At 41.0% G+C, this 18593-nt stretch overlaps 1 protein-coding gene and 1 long non-coding RNA gene across 3 annotated transcripts; one reads left to right on the plus strand and one right to left on the minus strand.

Moving 5' to 3' along the window:
• The first annotated feature begins 244 nt into the window (after positions 1-244).
• On the plus strand, positions 245-18523 carry pdcd6 (programmed cell death 6). 2 transcript variants are annotated; one of them, XM_004546467.3, is made up of 6 exons: positions 245-454; positions 4891-4952; positions 14035-14079; positions 15008-15178; positions 17236-17345; positions 17567-18523. In XM_004546467.3, the coding sequence occupies exons 1-6, from the start codon at positions 372-374 to the stop codon at positions 17663-17665; spliced, it is 570 nt and encodes a 189-aa protein (XP_004546524.1). In that variant the 5' UTR covers positions 245-371; the 3' UTR covers positions 17666-18523. The 2 variants fall into 2 exon arrangements, with proteins under 2 accessions (XP_004546524.1, XP_004546525.1); XM_004546468.4 differs by having other exon boundaries at positions 249-454; positions 15008-15166.
• Positions 10864-15748, minus strand: LOC143420285 (uncharacterized). Its single transcript, XR_013100102.1, has 4 exons — positions 15539-15748; positions 11351-11452; positions 11122-11249; positions 10864-11022 (listed from the first exon to the last, which is right to left on the minus strand). It is a non-coding gene; the product is annotated as an uncharacterized LOC143420285 (long non-coding RNA).
• Positions 18524-18593: the final 70 nt, after the last annotated feature.

The raw sequence follows: 18593 nt of genomic DNA on the forward strand, positions 1-18593 counted from the left end.
TGGTCCCTATTTCATCCCATTTAAAAAAAAATCCTGGAAACGCCCGTGAATTTTACACTTAGTATTAAAATAATTTTAAAAAATTAATTTGATAAACTGTTGTTAGACGTGACTTTACCAACACTTACAATTACTTAAAAATTTTAGGTTTCTATTTTCACTTTAGCTGAAAATAAGAGGAAATTGTGACGTCACCCCCTTCATGGGTAGTGTTGAATGATTGGCCACGCCTCTGTGCGCGAGGGAGGCAGGCTGTAACGTGAACGTCAGGGTGGTGAAGTCTGATTAAAGCTACTGAGAGCAGAAACTACAGCAGGAGGAGGAAACACAAGCTATACTTGTGCAAACCTGACAGAGAGCTCCGTGTAAAAATGGCGTACCACAGTCCATACAGAGCCCCCCCACACATCAACGCTCCTCCGGACCAGGGTTTCCTGTGGAATATCTTCCAGAGGTAAGTGCAGGAAAGCCGGGTTGTTTCGCTGCTGTGTGCCTGTCTCTCACTTTGCTTCGAGGTGAAAACTGCTGTCGTGTAATAGCGCGGGAGGAAGAGGGTGAGACTGGGTGGGGGTGACACTAAATATTTCATTGAGAGCTCGCTGTTTTTGTTTGTCGTTGCTCTCATCTATGCATAACTCTTTTTCGGGACAGATTTCCCGGAGTGAAATGACTGATTTTCAGTGTTACAGTTGAGGCTCAGTTGTGGAAGTAGTACTACACAGTACACAGCCTGTAGCTGCTTTATGTCACATCTGGTACTACCTTACATTACTACGCGTCTGCAGTGCCGCATAGTTGTATTGATGATGTTACATTGTGCCGAAATGAAGTCAAAGTCAGTCAGCTTGCTCAGTGAGAGTTTTCAAACCTGGGTTCAAGGACCTCCGGGAGTCCTTGAAGGGTTTCCCCTCCCCGGTTTATCCTAGCAACGGAATCACAGCTCCATTCAAAATGTTTTATTTATGTCTCCAGTGAAAACCATCTTCCACCAACACTTGAGTCTGAAGAAGTCATATAGAAATGATATAATATTCTAAAAAAGCTGGATATGACTAACTGGATCTATTTAAAACACATTGGAGAGCTTATTTCCCAAAAAAAACATTGTTTTATGTTGGATTTTTGGATGTTCCCCCCCCTCCCATATTTGAATGTTAAAGTGTCAGCCACTGATAGTCATCAGTTTCAGCACAGCCTGAGTCAAAAGCGTGTCAGCAGCCAAGAAGGTCATAGAGTAGTAGGCAGAGAGGGAAATGTTCATATGCCTTGGCCCCTGGCAATAGTAAGCTATAGAGTTATGTAATACTGCAGAAGATTTTTTTCTGACATTAGGATGCTGCTGGCATTGCAAGGCTCGAAACACCCTTTAACTAATTATTTATGTATGGTGGAAAAGCTTTAAGGTATCACATGTACACATTTTGCCTCTTTGAGGAGCAGCACCTTCTCGTGGCTGCATGCATCATTGTCATGCCAGGCGTTATTGTGACTATCATAAAAACATACAGTCATCTGTCACATGAGCCATTGCGCTGCCTCATCTGCTGCCCCTCGGTGAATATCTGGTAGAGCTTTGCTGGAATTCCCTCGGTCATGTGGTCAGAGTCAACGGAGCATGTTGACGCAGAAGGCTTTGCAATCCCTTTTACACACATGCACCTACTAACCCATGACTCACCATCCCATTGTTGGACTGCTTTTATATACATGTTTGCTATGATATGACTACATCTGAGTGGATGCGCCACGACAAGATAAGAAAAGTAGGCTATTTGACGTCTGCCTGGCTAGATGCTGAATGAGTCACTCTCTTCCTTTTGTGTGCATGCTCATGGATGGCTATGGTATGACAAAAATGTTTGAATCCTGCATTTCAAGACTCAGACTTGACTGAGTAGCTCCTACTCACCAATTCTCAGCGTTTAATCAAATTACACATTGATTTAATCAAATAACTACTTGGCAGAAACAAATGTACCTGACAAAAGTTGTTACACATGCAGAGCTAACCGTAATTCTTTCTGCGACTTGCTTTATCCTTAGATTAAAAAGGTTTAAAGTAGGAAGAGTAGCAGTGGAATTTTCAAGCTTGGGAGCTACAGCACCAGTGCCTTACTTTTGGACCAGTTATGTGGAAAGTAGGACGGACTTTTGTTCCGCAAGCTATATTCCAGCCTGATTGCCTAATAGGAAACAGTGAAACATGGGAAAATCTGAGCAGAATAACTGACTCAGTCATGGTGTTTTGTCCTTTTTCCCCCCCTTCTTTTAATATTGTCCCGCTGCAGCTTTTACATAGAAGTTCTGTATTTGACAGTGTGAATATGGAAACACCAGATGGTTAACTGCCTGCCTCTGCAGGCAAGAAGCAGTTTTAATGATGCTTTCAATTTTTTTTCTTTTTTACTGTTGAGGTAACTTCGCCTAAGGCTGGGCGTGTGAGCTTGTAGGAAGAAGACAGGCGGAGCGGGGAAAAAAGAGAGCTTATACTGTACACACACATACTTCTTTGAGATAATATCTCAGTGTTTGGTAAAGGCTGGGTACCCCCTCTGCCTCCACCAACCCAACCCATCACCACCTTCACAGTGACAAGGCTCTCATTTATGGCAGCATGCTGAGAGCGGTTCCTTCCCCAGCAGGAAGACCAGGCGAGACCGCGTGTTTGTTTTTCTTCATTTAACAGGGGAAATGCACACCGACATATAGCTGATCACCATGCCTCGATGGCTGCAGTCATAGAGTTGCGGCCGCACAAAAACGAGTCACAGCCGGGAGCAGAAACCCAGCACACTTTTTGTTTTTGTTGTTTTGTTTGTTTGGGGGGGGTCCTCCCCTCTTCTTCTCTGCTGGTATTCAAACTGTGTTTGTTGAGTGAGCTCTGCGTCAACAGGTTGGGCCTGGCAGGTTGCTAAGGAACAACTGAGTCACTGGATTTTTGACTAAGCTAGATTTCAAAAGTGTAAGGCCTCATATTTGTGCCAGAGTCCAACCTTATAATGTCTCTGCATCTCAAAGAGAGACTTGTGGCAACATTCAAGCAGACTATGATGTGTTTTTGTCCTTTATAGTTATCTATACTATCTAAATGTTCAGCTAAAGATTTGCTCTCAGCTCTGTGTGATGTCACTAAGAGCCGAGTTCCTAATTGATCCTAACATGGTGAGGCTTATGATTTGATGCCTGTTTGTTTGGGTCTCTAACTTTGTAGAGTGAAGAACTATGGTTATCGCATACATTGAATGGTGATTGGCTGAGAGCATCAGCAGAAGCTGAGATCAAAAAAGCTTCAGCGGTCTATCACCAGCTGTTTAACATGTAGACTGCAGGAGTTGTTATAGCAACAAGAACTAATCATTCAAATGGTAATGGATCCCTGCATTGATCAACTTCTCCATTTTGATCCCAAAGTCTACTTATTATCTCACTCTCTTGGGATATTTTCAAGATGTGATGTGATTGGCTAGAGGTAGCGCTGGTGAATTTGAAATCTGCTTTGATTGGCTGATGTTTGCAACTTCTGGGAATTGAAAAGCTGAACTTTTATCAATGTTTCAGCTCCAAAGTAGTGGGAGGAAAGTGAAGCTGCATAACCTAATTCCCAAGGAGTGAAGGGCAATTGAAGGCTGAAGTGTGCACATGTGAGGGCTTCTTGAGCACAGAAGCCCCACCCACCTGGTGTTTAAACCTTCTGTTTATGAGGGGCAGCCAATCAGAACAAAGTCTTCTAAAAGGGCCAGAGGAAGGGAGCATAATTATGAGATAAATTATGATCTGTGTATCAGGAAAGCTACTCTGGCATAAAGACATAGAAATGACAAAGATTGCTCTCCTTAAAGGTACTGTAAGTGTACATTAATAATTACATCGCATCCCATTTCCTTTCTTTGTTTAAAGTCTGCCAGTGAGTCACCACATCAGTAGCACTTTCCTTCAGTTCCTTCTTTAAATACCTACACAGAGTAGAAATGTACTTAAAGAAGCAGCACTACCTTTGGATGCTTTACTAGCTTTGGTGGCTCCATTAGGGCTAAAACACCTGAATAGTTGGTGAACTGTGACAGTAAATTCAATGACCCTGGTCTATGGAGCTCTTAACCCATTTGCTAACGTTTTAAAGTAGAAATGATCCATAATAATTACATCAATCCTAAGTTTAAAGCCCTTTGATTTGTTGTCACTTCACCTGTAAAACATATTCAAGTAATGAAAACTTAAGTTCTCCAAGATCCAAAGTGACCTGAGAAAACTGGCTCAAACAAAGAGCAGTGCTTTTTGCTTGCTAGTTTCCAGTCAGTTGATTTACTAACTGTATGAGCTGTAACTTCAGGATCTGGGACAAAAAGAGACTAATTTAATTTTCTTGAGTAATTCTGCTTTGTTTTGTGAAGACTTTTCTCTCTCTCTGATATAATTTAATTAAACTGTCAGTGTTGTTGGCAGGAGGCAGCCTGATACATTCTTTTATGTATTGCCAGGTAGTCAAAATAGCATTGCTGTGCACATATGTCAAATATGAGAAATTTTAACTTTTGGTTTCACTATCACTTAAAAGAATCTTCCAAGCAGGCACTATGCTGTGGGCACTAAAAGTTACGAAGCAACAACCTGTTTTAGTTTGCATTCTCAGGACCAACACACACTAACACACACAAACCTTTAGACCTTGTCTGGCTGGTTTCTCTGATCTCTGAGTGTACAAACTGTCTTGTGCACCCTGATCACAGACTTCCATTCATTCTCTGTGCACTGTTGAAACACTAACACATGATCAGCAGGATGAGGTTTCAGTTGGCGAGCGCTGGTGCATGCTGCTTTTGTGTGTTGGGATTGTGTCCTGGTGTGAAGTGGTTAAAGCAGGCGGTATCTAATCTGTGTTTTCCTCCCCAGGGTCGACAAGGACCGGAGTGGAGTGATATCAGACACGGAGCTTCAGCAAGCCTTATCGAACGGTATGGATCAGTGTCTTGGAATTTCTGCCACTACTGTTATTGTCTTTCTTTCCCGTTCTATAAATATCTATATATATCTCACCTCCTTTTCTATGTCAATATATCATTTTTCCCTTTCTTCTTAATTCCCTCTGTTCTTCTTTGCTCCCCTGTGTGTCTCTCTCTTTGTCTCCCATCTCCTCGTTACACACCACTGGTCACTGGCTCACTCTTTGATTTAAGCAACGGCATGTTAAAGCAGAAAAATGGATGGGGATTTTATTTTTATCCCATCGATAGCAGGTGAACCGGATAAAAATGAATGGAGTTTTATTTTTGTCCCAGAACAGAGGAGTAGGTGAAGAGTTTAACGGCGTAGCTCGAGAGAAAATACTTTGATATTCTTCTGTGTCCCAGCAATGACAGCCAGCGCCACACCGTACAGGATGCTAACTGAAACTGTGGGTGTGGATTTTGTCACACTCTTCAAAAGTTCAAACAAGATGAATGCTCTCACATCATCGTAATAGGAATAAGCACAGACTGCTTATAAAAGATGGAAACTGGCTTTTGTTTTGTTGACGCCAGTAATAATGACCATATTTATACAAAAGCGTGTGAAGTTAACAAATCCATAAACTATAGAAAGCAAAACTGGCACAGGAGGTCACATGATGGGTCAAATAGTTCCAATAAAATACTCCAAAAGGCACCAAACCTCAAATAGTTTCTAAAGGTCTTTCTAAAGGCAATGAACACCTGCCATTTATACGAGCTAACACATGCTTTTATACATGGAGATGATCGCTGATGCTGTGCTAAAATGCTTGTGTGGACAGAGATTAAAACATGCTAATACTGACATAGCGTAATAAAGCATTTCTATTTACCTAAGTCACTCTGAAAGCCATTTTATTGTGCTTTCTCTTCTCTCTTGCTCTTGTATAATTAAAAGTGAAGCACAGAGTTTTAAAAGGGGGGAAAATAATGCATAAATCTGCCTCTGGTTAACTATTTAAGCATGTATGCAGTGCAATTAAACAGTAGTATGACAGAATTACATCATAGTTTCTATCCCCTGGTAAACTTGGAGGAATCCTGTGTGGTTCATCAGCAGCTGACGATGTTGACATTTACTCAGCACTTATAGTCTTTTAGCGCGATAATGTGAATTTGCAATGTATTGTAGGTGACTGTTAAGTGAAACCCTTTAGCAGAGTTTTAAAGGTGAGTCAGCTGGAAGCAATTAAATGTCAGCCATGGATAACAACCCCAATCATGCCTGTGCCACATAGGCTAATGGTGGCTTAATTAACTAGTTAGCTACAGCTCATAAACTGCTTAAACTTTTAAACTCTTGCTTTTGTCTTTCATAAAGTTGTTTGTGAGGCTGGGTGACTTTATATAAGGGGTGTGCTTTCTCTCCTGCAGAATGTATTAATCTGATTGAAAACCCAGGGATGTTTCATGAGGCTTACAGCTGCTAGTAATGGAGGCACAGTCCCTCTTAGTCTTGTAGCTCTGCAGGAGGAGCTGCATTCAGACAGGGACGAGGCTTCATTTCCTTAACAAATTAAAAGAAAAGAAACGGAGTGCTTGTTATTCCTCCCCAGCGGTTTCGGGAGAAGCACTGAATAAATGATACGGGTCATCTTCTCTGCTCACATCCTGGAAAATGAAGTCACTTATTATTTGTTTATGTATTTATTTTTTTTATGCTCGTAATGATGAGGAGAGCTGCCACAACAGAGCAGGCATCTATTTTCCTGCCACACTCATCGCTGCGTCGCTTCTTGACCTTGTTTGAAGTGAGACGGCACAGTTAAAATGGGTTAACGATTAATGTGACACCGTTAGACCAGAAACTGTGGCACAGGGTTGATGTTTGTATATTCATTATAATATAATGTCTTCCCCCATCAAGCTTTTGTTTGATTTGCTCCAGCAGCTTTTCAAAGACTTTTCAGCAGATTACGCTGCCCAGAAACCCATTTTTCTGGGCACTTCAAAAGAGAGAAAGAGGCAAAAAAGAAGTGTGAGAGCCAGCAGCAGCACTGAAAGAAGCTGTTATCGGGCTGCGCAGTGACTCTGGCACAGCATACTGATTAGTGTGTAGTGTGTGTTTGTGCGAGGCAAGCGTGTGTGCGTTGCTCATTTCATCAGATTTTTGGGTTTTTTGCCAAGGGTCAGTGAGTCTCTTCTTGTTTTTTTGGACTCGCTGTTGTGTTTGTGTGCTCCTCGCTGCGTATGCGTGCGGCGAACGGCAGGTTTCCCGGTCCAGTCTCTCCTAGTTCATTAGATTCATTGGGAAATGAAACCGAGCCAGTCAAGCCGAACACGGCGCACTGCATCCTGTCCTGCAGCTTCCTAAAGACAACCCGCCGTTCGACTGTCTGTTGCAGCTCTACTGTCTCTGCATTCTGCTTTTTTGAATCAGTTTCCTGCCATCAACTATGCTTTGTCTACTTATTCTTCTTTACCCCTGTCTCTGAGGAGAGCAGAGAGCATCAAGGTTCAGGAGGGAGGCTGGGCCAGTTAAACTCTTTTATCCTCTGCTGCTGTTTCTGCATCACATACTCTGGTTTTCTTATCGTCCATCAGCGCTCTGCCTACCTGTCTTCTGCACATAGAAAATGATCCGGGCTTCACTTCATATGTTTCTTTTTTCCTTTTGCTTTGTGCAGAAATCTTTTAATCTCCTGCTTTTTTTTACATGTATTTTCTTTTTCCAGGTAGAAAAAAGAAATCAGTCGGCTAGAAAAAGGCATTTTAAACATTTTAAACATAGGATTATACAACATCTCCTCTCCTCTTACATTTCTCTTGAGGATATGGTACCGGCTGTTTTCCTGCCATGCCCTCTGTCTCCTTGTCCTCTCTTACTCTGACTTTGTCTCTTTGTCTCTCACCCTTACTTAGACAGACACACAGAGAGGGAAAGTGAAACTATCTTCCCTCCTCTCTCTCTCAGTCCTGGGTGTTACCGTGATGAAACAGTGATGGCTCTGTGCTGTTGGAAGTGCACGTGCCTGTCTGTTTTGTCCGTATGCCTTTTAGCCGGGCCATTTGCTATAAATATGGATTTTTTTTTTCTGGCCTTGTCTCTTTGCTCAGCAGTAAGCAGATACCCTACCAACTTGCCTCCATGCTCCCCCCCACTCTCCTGCTTGAGTTATTTGTGTAAGAGCTCCACTGAAACTGCTGACATGCAGAGCGGGCTTGAGGAACTCAATCAGCAGCCCTTTCCGTTACACTTGTACATATGTACACTTTTGTAAAACCTGAGCTGAGTCAGATGGCATGGATATTACCCAGACAGTGTTAAGCTTTTCAGCATTTCCACCTTCTGGTGAAGGAGCTGCGTCATGCACTGAATATGTTAGATCCAGTCATTTTCTAATGGCGTGAGGCACCGGTGCCATTTTGACTGGATTCCTTCTTATGCGTTTTCCTTATATGTGACCACAAAACACACAGAGCTGACTGTAGCAGTCGCTTTAATTATAATTCTCTTTACTCTGAGCAATGACTTGCTTGGATACTCCTGTTGATAAGCTCCCAGCATACTACATAACTGTACTCTTTGCATGATTTCAAATTGCAAGGTTTGAGCGACTCCCAGAAAAAGCTAAATTGCAATCACTTACATTTATATTAATTCAACGATAATCAAGCAGCTCTGTCCCTTTGCTGCTCTCAAGGTCAAACCTTTACCTGAGTAATACAGGATGTGTGTTTCGGGAGGTTTCAAGTCTGTGTCGCTACTTTGTGAGCTTAACATTTAAAGTGTGTTTGGAAAAGTTCAAATCCGTGTTTGCTTATGTCAGGCGTGTAGGGGACAATCGACTCACTGAACTCCATCACGACCGTTACATGTATGCGTATACACTGCGGTCAGCGCTCTCCGTTTTTCCACTCGCCCGCCTCCCTCTTATATTCTCTCACTTCTGTCCACCTCGCCACTGGCAGTTCACCAGTGAGAGGGGTCCAGTGTGTGGACAGGACAGAGGGAGTATTGTCCCAGTCTGCCATCAGACGCTCACAAACATCTCAGCCATACTGGCCGCTTCACACTGGGCAGCCGCAGTGTGTCTAGCATACATTGGTGACCTCACAGCTAGCTACTGGTGTGAGGTGTGTGTGCGTGTGCATGCATGCGTGTAGAAGAGCCCGTGCGTCTGGAAAGGTCACAGCTTGTTCTCTGCTCTGCCTTTGGGCATTTTACTGCTGGCTCTAATGTTTGAGTAGCATTCACAGCGTTTTAGCTGAATCCATGTTTGAACATCCAATTTCTGCTCACGCCAACAGCTACGTAACACTGTAGTATAGAAATATCAAAGATGCATTTAAAGGAAAATTAGAAACACTGTTTTTGGACTAGTGACAAACTCTTTTAATTATAGTTATAACTTATAATAACAGCCTATAAAAATATCTGAATTTTTTTGCTCCTGAAAATTCCAGTATCCCTCGGTATTTGTTACAGTCAACTTATTACATTTAATAAAATAATTGTTGACATTTTACTCTGGATTAACCGTCAAGCGGCATTTTTCATGATCCTATATCCATATTGGATTCTGACCGGTTTATCGGCAGACTGATATTATCTATACAGGTAACAGCCAGATGCTCTATAAAAGCAGAAGTTGTTGCTGTTTGCTAGTTTGGAGCATGTAAGTGTGTGTTAACACAATGCCACAGTCTTCCTGGGAGGCGTGATGATTTGGCCATGTTTTATAGCCACAGGACCTGGACACCTTACAGAGTTGAGCATGAACTCCTCTGTATACCAAAGTAATCTAGAGTCAAATGTGAGCTTTAGCTGTTGGCCATCTGTCCAACAGCTAAAGCTCACAGTGGATCTAAAACAGAATGACTGAAAAACAAAATCAGCAAGCAGTGACCCGCTCAAAGTCCAGACCTCAACCTGATTGAAATGCTGTTGCCTTAAGAGAGTTGTGCATAAATGAAGTGAATGATTCGAGTGTTTCTGCAGATTTTTTTTTTTAAATTATCTATTAAAAATAGTTTTAGTACTAGTAATACAAACATAAAAACATGAATTATGTTTTTGACTATGAATTGTTGGTGATCAAAGTATTAGGGAGTTTCCAGTTTATCTAAATTGTTGTGTTTAAATGTGCTGTAGCACATAATTCGCTACTATTACTGAAACGAAGAAGTAACAGGCAATCATTTTGTAATGGTGTGTGTGTGTGTGTGTGTGTGTGTGTGTGTGTGTGTGTGTGTGTGTGTGTGTGTGTGTGTGTGTGTGTGTGTGTGTGTGTGTGTGTGTGTGTGTTGTTTTTTTTTTTGTTTTGTTTTTTTTAAAAGCATCTGTTGCACATTAAGGAAGTATATATAGAGATGACAAACAGAAATGTAGCCCGATTAAAGAAGTATTCCTTTAACATGGTCATAAATGACACCACGCTATTCATTTTAGTCGATGAGAGATGTGGTTTGATGAAAAAAGTACTTGTGAGAAATGGCAGCAAAGAGACATGCTGTAACGCTGACCCGCTTCTACAAATTGCCCTCACATCTATATGCTAATAATACTTTATGATTGTTGCTTTAGTTCATTATTTAGTTCGTTTTGGATGAAAGTGGAATATAGATTCTGGCCCAAATCCCAGCGTCAGTAAGAGCCTCAGGCCTGTCCCAAAACGGCTCTATCCACAGTCCTAGACGGCCTCAGCCATCAATAAAACAAACTGAGCAAGAGGGAGGAAATGACTAGTGTCCTCTGAAGCACACAGTACTTAGTGTACCAAAATCTTAAAGTTTTGAGGTCCTGAAATTGTTTCAGCTTCATATTATTTATTTAGACGCTTTAATGGGCTTTCCCAAGTAAAATCGAGGTGTGAATAAATCAACAATAAAGCAATTTCTGTGTTATGTTTGATTTGAAACCTTTTTATTTAAATGAGATCCTCTTATCTAAGCTCTTGAGGCTCGCGCTGCAAACCTGCTTACTGCTGTGCTGGCATAGCTGTGGAGGAAAATCAAAAACAAGCAGCACGGTGTGAAAAACGCTCCAGAGTTTTGGCAAGCTGTTGAAATTCTGCAGAGGCTGTTTTAGGATCTGCAAAAAGAGTTTCAGGAAACAACCTTAGGTCAGCAAATGTAGGCAAGAGAGCTCAAGGTACTGCAATGAGAACCAAACTGCAAATGTTTTGTTCACCTCATCTCCTCGGGTCGCTTCTCTTTTGTTATCTCTGCTCCTTTTGTGCGTTTCCTTGCCTCCCCTCGCTTCTCTACATCTTCTCAGACACGCTTCTCTTTATTCCTGGTCCTGAACTGCCAGCCTGCCTGTAATAAAGTGAGGTGGTGAGTCAGCAGCTATTTAGATGGCCTGATAAATCTCACTGTCTTGAGAGTGTGAAGCAGGCTATAAAAGTATAAACACTCACCTGAAGTAAAGACCTATTGCTCTTTTTCGCGCCCACCTATATGACAGGTAGATTCACTTGTAATTGAAGTTTGTCCTCTAGATGAAAAATAATGATGCGTAGCTGGAAAAAAAAATACATAAATTGTCATAAAACTCACCCCCGCTTTTTAAAAAAAAACTGCAAAAGTCTTGAGCCACCCCTCATTTCTTTGTATTTTGCTGGGAAAATGCACCAATGGGTGCAATAACAGATATGTAGAGAGAGAGTATTGTAACAAATCTTAAGGTCAATATTTGATATGACCACCTTTAATCTTCTGCACAGATTGAACTGTCTTAGTCAAGCTTTCCTGTCACTTCTTCAGGAACAGTTCTCCAGGCTTCTAAGAGCTCGTCTGCATCAATGCATCAAAGTTCACGGCAAATTTCAGAATGCTGATGTGCTCGTTCTTCTTCATTGCAGCCACCACATTCTCCTTTAACCTCCTAAGACCCGAACTTTTCCACAGCATGCATTTTTAATTTCTCTTTGACATTTAGGCATATTGGGGCCCGATGAATGTAAAAACAAAGAATTACCTTATTTTTGTTTTTATGAAAAACCAGAGCCACATATGAGGACATTCGTTTAAAATTTTGATAGAACAGTAGCAGTATAATGTCCTCGTAAATGGATATCAGGCCCTTGAAGAGCAAAATTGAGTATTTTGGTCTAAATAACCCAAAATGTTATTTAAACATATGTGGACGCCAGGTCCTAGGAGGTTAAAGCATTACAGACATAATTCACTGTTTGCTTGACTTCTTCATACTTAAACACACAGACACGCACACATGCACAAAAACTCATAAACATGAAGACACAACATATCTACCTCATCCAGGAGATAAAACTCTGCCCAAGAGTACTTGAGAGTATTTATATATTTTTGCATTTAGTAAAATGTTTACTTAATTTTTTTTAAATTTATTATGGCACGTAAATACAACGAAAGATTTATACAGTTACTCGATTACCAAAATAATTGGCAGTATGTTTGGGATCACTGTTATGCTTTCTAGATGGTGTTGCGTGATAGGGTAGCTGTGGCTTAGGAGGTAGCGCAGGTCACCTACTGATCGGAAGGTTGGTGGTTCGATCCCTGGCTCCTCCAGTCTCCAGTAACCCCAAGTTGCTCTCAGTTTAGAGACAGTGCTTGTGAGAATGGGTGTGATTGGGTGAACGTGGCACATTGTACTCCGGGAGAGTAGAAAAGCGCCGTATAAGAATCAGTCCATTTACCATAGATCAAAATGTAATGGTTTTTTCTGCATTAATAATTCCAACAATTCCAACTTTATTAAAACAACCCTGCTGACTTAAATAAAGCCCCAAATCATGACAAAGTCTCCACCATGTTTTCCAGATGGCTGTAGACACTCACTGCTGTACCTCTGTCCTGCATTCCTCCAGATAATCATTGTAATTTAAACCAAAATTTCACATTCGTCAGTCAGAGTTGTTTGTTCTGTGTAGACACAACACTGGTTCATCCCTTGATTTAGATCCAATTTTTTAATGATTTACATGTCAGTGTTAAATAAAAAAAACCTTCAAAAGCCTGGAGAACTGTTACTGGAGACCACTTTAAAAAAAAAATCCAAGCAAGCGTGACTCCTTGGGTGCAAAACATAAAGAAATCGGGGGTGGCCTCATAGACATAGGCTGTCTTCACAGCATAAACTTTTGATTTGTCATTGCTGGAGTGGAATTAATCACAGTATTAATGGCTCTGTTCTAATCAAGTGTCCTTTGAGGATGACGGTGTGATAGTGAGTCAGCAGGCACAATAAATCATGTTAATGGCAGACGGTTTGACGTGCCATTAAAGGACAATCACAGTAGATTAGTAACATTTGTGATAGGTGATATCAGGGATTGCTGCTTTCTGCAGGTTTCAGGTCCCTGCCACAGCAACTCAACAGCTGCTGTGAAAAAAAGTGTGTCTGCAAAATCATTCCCTCTTCACTCATTCACATCTCTCATAATAACGCACATGAGACTACACTAATGATCATCATTTTTCATTATCATCTGCTTGATGTGTTACTATGATAATTTTCTGATTTATGAAACGTAAAGCGCCGCAGTGTGGGCTTGTTCGCATTGAAAGTCATCTGCCTTACATGGACACTACCAATGTATTTCATGCACAGTGCACATATAATCATAATAACAGTGGCAGGAAGTACATTTTATAGATAGTACAGTCAAGTATGTCTACAGTACTGTTATGTTTGGTCAAATGAAGCCGGGCGTTGCATTTCAGTTATCGTCTCGAGATAATGAACTCATTAAAAAGCAGTAAAATCAGATTCTTTCTTGGGTATGTCGTGATCTTAGGAAATAAATACAGGCCCCGCTAAAATGCTAATCTTGTGAAAATGTTTAATTAAGCTCCAATAGCAAGAAGAGTGTTTATTTTCTGTTTATTGTGATGATGTCAATTTTAACTGCAGTTCCACACAGTTGGTGTTAAAAAACAAAAAATCCCACGGCTGCTGTGGCTCTTACAAAACTCTACTGCACTCCCTAAAGATTTATTATATCATTACTGCTACCTCAGCTCTGTTATCATTATATCAGTTTCTTTGGGGCATTTAGCAGCTGGATGTTGCTGCAGGTCTTGGTGTATTTTTAACCAGCGCTCCTCTGTTTCACAGGCACGTGGACTCCTTTCAACCCAGTGACCGTCCGCTCCATTATATGTAAGTGACCAGTGACGGTGAGACAACCAACTTCCACACACTGCCTCTTGTTCTGGAAATATTCAGGTTGTTTATCTGCCTCCATGCCATGACAACCAGATTAGTTCATTAAACAGCGAGCAATCTGAAGACACAAACAAGCCTCTGCTGTTCTCCTGCTTTAGTGGAAACCTGCAGCCATCAATAAAACCAGGAAGAGGGGAATATCTGCAAGGAAATTGAAAAGCTGGTCCTAAAGGGCAGCTGAGAGTTTCCTAAGACTTCAAATATTGATCTGTTGACTCTTTTATAATATACAGCTGAGGTTAAAAACTGGAAACTTTGCAGTGTAGTTGATCTTTTAAACACACTGACTCTGAATCACACTGTACTAAACGATTCTTTTGTACTTTCTGTACACGAATGGCTGTGGCTTATTTATTTTTAAACTCCAAGACCAGAAGTATGTTAAAAAATGTCTGTCCCTGGGTCTCGCATGTACTTTGCACTCTCCGTTTGTTGTGCGACTTCCAAAGTAAATCCGTATAATTCCATCGCCTCTCCTTTCCACTGCACCATGCGCAGTAAATCCATTGTTTAGTACTCCCACAGCAAGAAGCATATCCTGTGATAACACTCCCTTTGTTGGGAGGTAATTGGATTGAAGCGCATGGGGGTGAGGAGTGGAGTACTGGTGGGGGGGATCAAGCTGTTTTCTTTCGCTGTCTTATGAGGCAGGAATTAGTCAAGTGTGAGTCTTGCTGTCCCACACTGTTAATTCTGCTGTTCCCTGATAGCCCTGCAAAGATGTATGCGGTGCCGTACTCACTCTCGTGTCCTTAAAACTGTCCCAACCACATTTAATGTCCAGAATGTCTACCAGTGTGCGTGCATATGCATATATGTTGTCAGTACCGGTGCATTTAATATGCGTTATATTCTACTTCAGCCATGTTCGACAGAGAAAATAAAGGCGGGGTGAACTTCAACGAGTTTGCCGGTGTGTGGAAGTACATCACGGACTGGCAGAACATCTTCAGGAACTACGACAGGGACAACTCCGGCTTCATCGATAAACAAGAGCTTAAGCAGGCACTGACTGGATTCGGTGAGCAACAAAGTATGCTTGTGTACTAAAATTTAGGGTGCTGGTGGAGGGCTCGATGGTCTCTAGGCTGTTTCTACACGGTCAGTGTTTTTGTCTTTTCAGTTTTCTGTGTGTGTGTTTTAGATACAGCAGCTAGACACCAAATGAGTATATTTTAATCCTACTTTTTTTTACTAACCACCACATATACAAATGCTTTCAATTCATATATTTTGACAAATGTTAATTTGCGACTTTAAATTGGCCTGTAAAAAGCCAGAAAAAGTTGGGGTGCTTTGCAAACTAAATTCAACAGGAAGTGCTACAGACAACTAATAAAGTGTTGAACATTTGAGATTTGGCTGTTTGTTAGCAGGCAGGTCAGTTTATCACCTTGACATAGTGTTGGAGTAAGTACAAAATGTTGTTTGGCCTTTCTTGATAAGACGTCATCTGGGCGACGGCACCTGACTCCAAAGCCAGCATTAATGGTGTTTCCACTGCCTCCAACTGTGCAGAAAACATGCCGAATAGTTCCAGTTCTCCGTGATCTGACGAAGGGAGAACACAAAACATAATCGTTACTCAAACTACAGCAAGACAGTTTTATCTGCTGAGTCCATTTTAAACGAGTTTAGAGCCACAGAAGGGAGCAGCAGCATCTTGTGGACTTTCTCTGCATTCAGTGGTGGAGTTTAAGTTGCATTGTTTTGAATGCATTGCTGCCCGAAGGCCTGAAGATCATTGCCATTCACTGTTGGTTTTCAGCCTTGTCTGCTGTGTGCATATATTAAAGGATTTTTTTGAACAGCAGATAGTATTACCTGCTTTGTACTTATACAATAAGAAATACGGCTATTAGACTGTGTGTCTATGCTGTCTTTACACTGTTAAGACTGTCGTGTTGCTCATTAACCTGATGAGTTGCTCATTGGTGCTGTTTAAGCATTATGCAGCTTTTTTCAGTCTCATTTTTCTCCAACTTTTATGAAACAATTTTCTTTCACCAAATTGAGCAGATGTGTTTTGTCAGTATTAAAATCAATTTAAATAATTTACTAATCAGCAGTAAAGTGACCAAATTAATAAATAAAAAAAGAACCTGTGAATGAAATGAGAGTGAAATCTGCCTGTGGGCTACGTTTGTGGTCAATGAAAAAGAAAGATTTCTTCGAAATAGCTGTTTTACTTTGCATGTTTTTGGTGTTTCTTTGTGTTTCCGTATTTTCTAAATCTGCTTCACGAGACTCCTGAAGATCAGAAGACACAGAGGCTCATATTCACTGTATTGTTTTCACTGGCAGTGGCAGGAGCGTCTCAGTAAAGCAGATGTACAGTATCACACTGATGGCGGCTGTCCCGTGAATGCCTTAATCTGACCGTATCATAACATGTCTCGAGTACAGCCACAACTTGTTCTTCTGCCCAAGCCAGTCTGCGTTCATTCCACCCAGCCTGGAGCTCTGCCACAGTCAATTTGCATATGTCATGGTTCACTTAAAAGTCATTACCTGGCCAGGAGCCTCGTGTATGTAGAGGCTGTCATGCCCTCAGTGGCTCCAGGAGCTTCTCACAGTCTCAAGGTCCAGGATACAAATTAAGGGGTGGGGAAAGAAATCGACACAGCATAGCATCCTGATAGTTTGTGTGGCAATATCGTATCGATATAGAGACATCCAATATCAATACTTTATTATTCAGTGACAATGTTGCTGTGCTAAACTGTTTCATTTTGTAGCACAGAAATAACTGAAATGAGATAGCTGTATCTTATTGGATAAAACAGATACTGAGAAAGCTGTACTTTGAGGACATAGCTTGCAATTAAAAAAGGTAATAAATCGCAGTAAATGTTTTTGTGATGGCATTTTGCAAAAGTAAAGAAAACAAATCCCAATCGTATGATGTTGCAGGGTGCGTGGTGATTCCCACCTCAACAAAGACCCAGAGGTGAACGTCCAGCATCTGCCATAGCAGAGTTTAGACCAGAAATCAAATGCATTATAAATCATCCTTTATCAGAAAACAAACCGAGTGGGTGAATGTGTAGGACAGCTTTGAAATGACGGCTGTGTTACTGTTGTGTGCAGGCTATCGTCTATCGGACCAGTTCTACGGCACACTGATAGAGAAGTTCGACCGCCAGAGGAAGGGACAGGTGGCCTTCGATGACTTCATCCAGTGCTGTATTGTACTGCAGGTAACAGAGTCGCACTGACTGTAGTGTGCATGTAAAAGACTTGAAGTGGACTTTCAATCATGTATTTTTATGAGCCAGTTTCTTCCTTCTCAGTAATTTCATGCAGCTATAGAAGAGGCTGCCAAGTGTGACAAAAAGCCTAAAGAAGTAAATGGTATTAATAATAATGAGATAATGCTTCTGGCTAATCTGCAGTAAATCCTTTTTCTGTGCTTTTGCAGAGGTTGACTGATGTTTTCAGGCGATATGATACGGATCAGGACGGCTGGATCCAGGTTTCATATGAACAGTATCTTTCCATGGTCTTCAATATAGTATAATATACACGGCTCACCACAGAAGAGCACAACTGGACACAACTGTGCCAAAGCTACCGGCACCTCCCGGAAGTCTGCCATGATGGACGCTGCAAGATTTTTTTAATTTTTAATGCCTTGCTGTTGTTTTTTGTTTTGTTTTTTTTGGGGGGGTTTTTTTTTGGGGGGGGGGGTTCACTTTTATTTATAAAGTTAACAACACAATTTTTTCTGTTTATTTTCCAAATCATTTATCTGGAAGTATAACTCAAATGCTTGATATAATAAAAAAAAAAAAATCTTGTAGTGTTTTTGTTTGTTGACCAATCTGAACATTGTCTGTGTCGGCGACTCCGTGTGGGGGAACATTATGGACGCATCTGTCTTTCTGTCTGTCTGTTAATGTTGACATTAAATGTCTTAACTTTAATTGATTACATTAAAAAAAGAAAAGAAAAAAAGATCAGTCGAGAGTGAAATAATGCATTGTAAATACGATTTCAAATGCATTGCATGCTTTTCAGGGAAATTTCACCCCACAGTTGAAGCATGCTTTCCCTTTCTCTTGACTTTTTCCTCAGCCCTATTTTGCTCAAAGCCATGTTTACAAAACTGTGAGAGCAGGAGACGCCCTGCTTTGAGATTCACTCACATGCCAGCTTACATGCCATATTTGTACAAAATTATTTTTAACAGCAAATCTTCAAATGTGAGAACATACAGTTGGTTTTTTTTGTTTGTTTGTTTTTTTGGTAGAGGGTAAGCATAATGCCTTTAGTAAAGCTTATTTTTTGTGCATGATGCCTTAAAATGTGTACAAACAAACAGGAAAAAAACACAAAAGAGAAATCTTTTATTAAAAACAGAAATAAGAGAATCTGATGTGGAGTTTGCTCTCATTATTTCCAGCTTCACAAAGCCTGGCATGCCTGGCTTTGCAAGGAAAACTGGA

This window comes from Maylandia zebra, linkage group LG9, assembly GCF_041146795.1.
Source record: "Maylandia zebra isolate NMK-2024a linkage group LG9, Mzebra_GT3a, whole genome shotgun sequence".
Taxonomy (NCBI): domain Eukaryota; kingdom Metazoa; phylum Chordata; class Actinopteri; order Cichliformes; family Cichlidae; genus Maylandia; species Maylandia zebra.

Excerpts from the sequence above, each read along its gene's own strand:
- pdcd6 (XM_004546467.3), top strand. The coding sequence starts at position 372 with ATGGCGTACCACAGTCCATACAGAGCCCCCCCACACATCAACGCTCCT. Across the intron at positions 455-4,890 it reads CTGTGGAATATCTTCCAGAG|GGTCGACAAGGACCGGAGTG; the intron begins GTAAGTGCAGGA and ends TTTCCTCCCCAG. Across the intron at positions 15,179-17,235 it reads TGGATTCGGTGAGCAACAAA|GCTATCGTCTATCGGACCAG; the intron begins GTATGCTTGTGT and ends TGTTGTGTGCAG.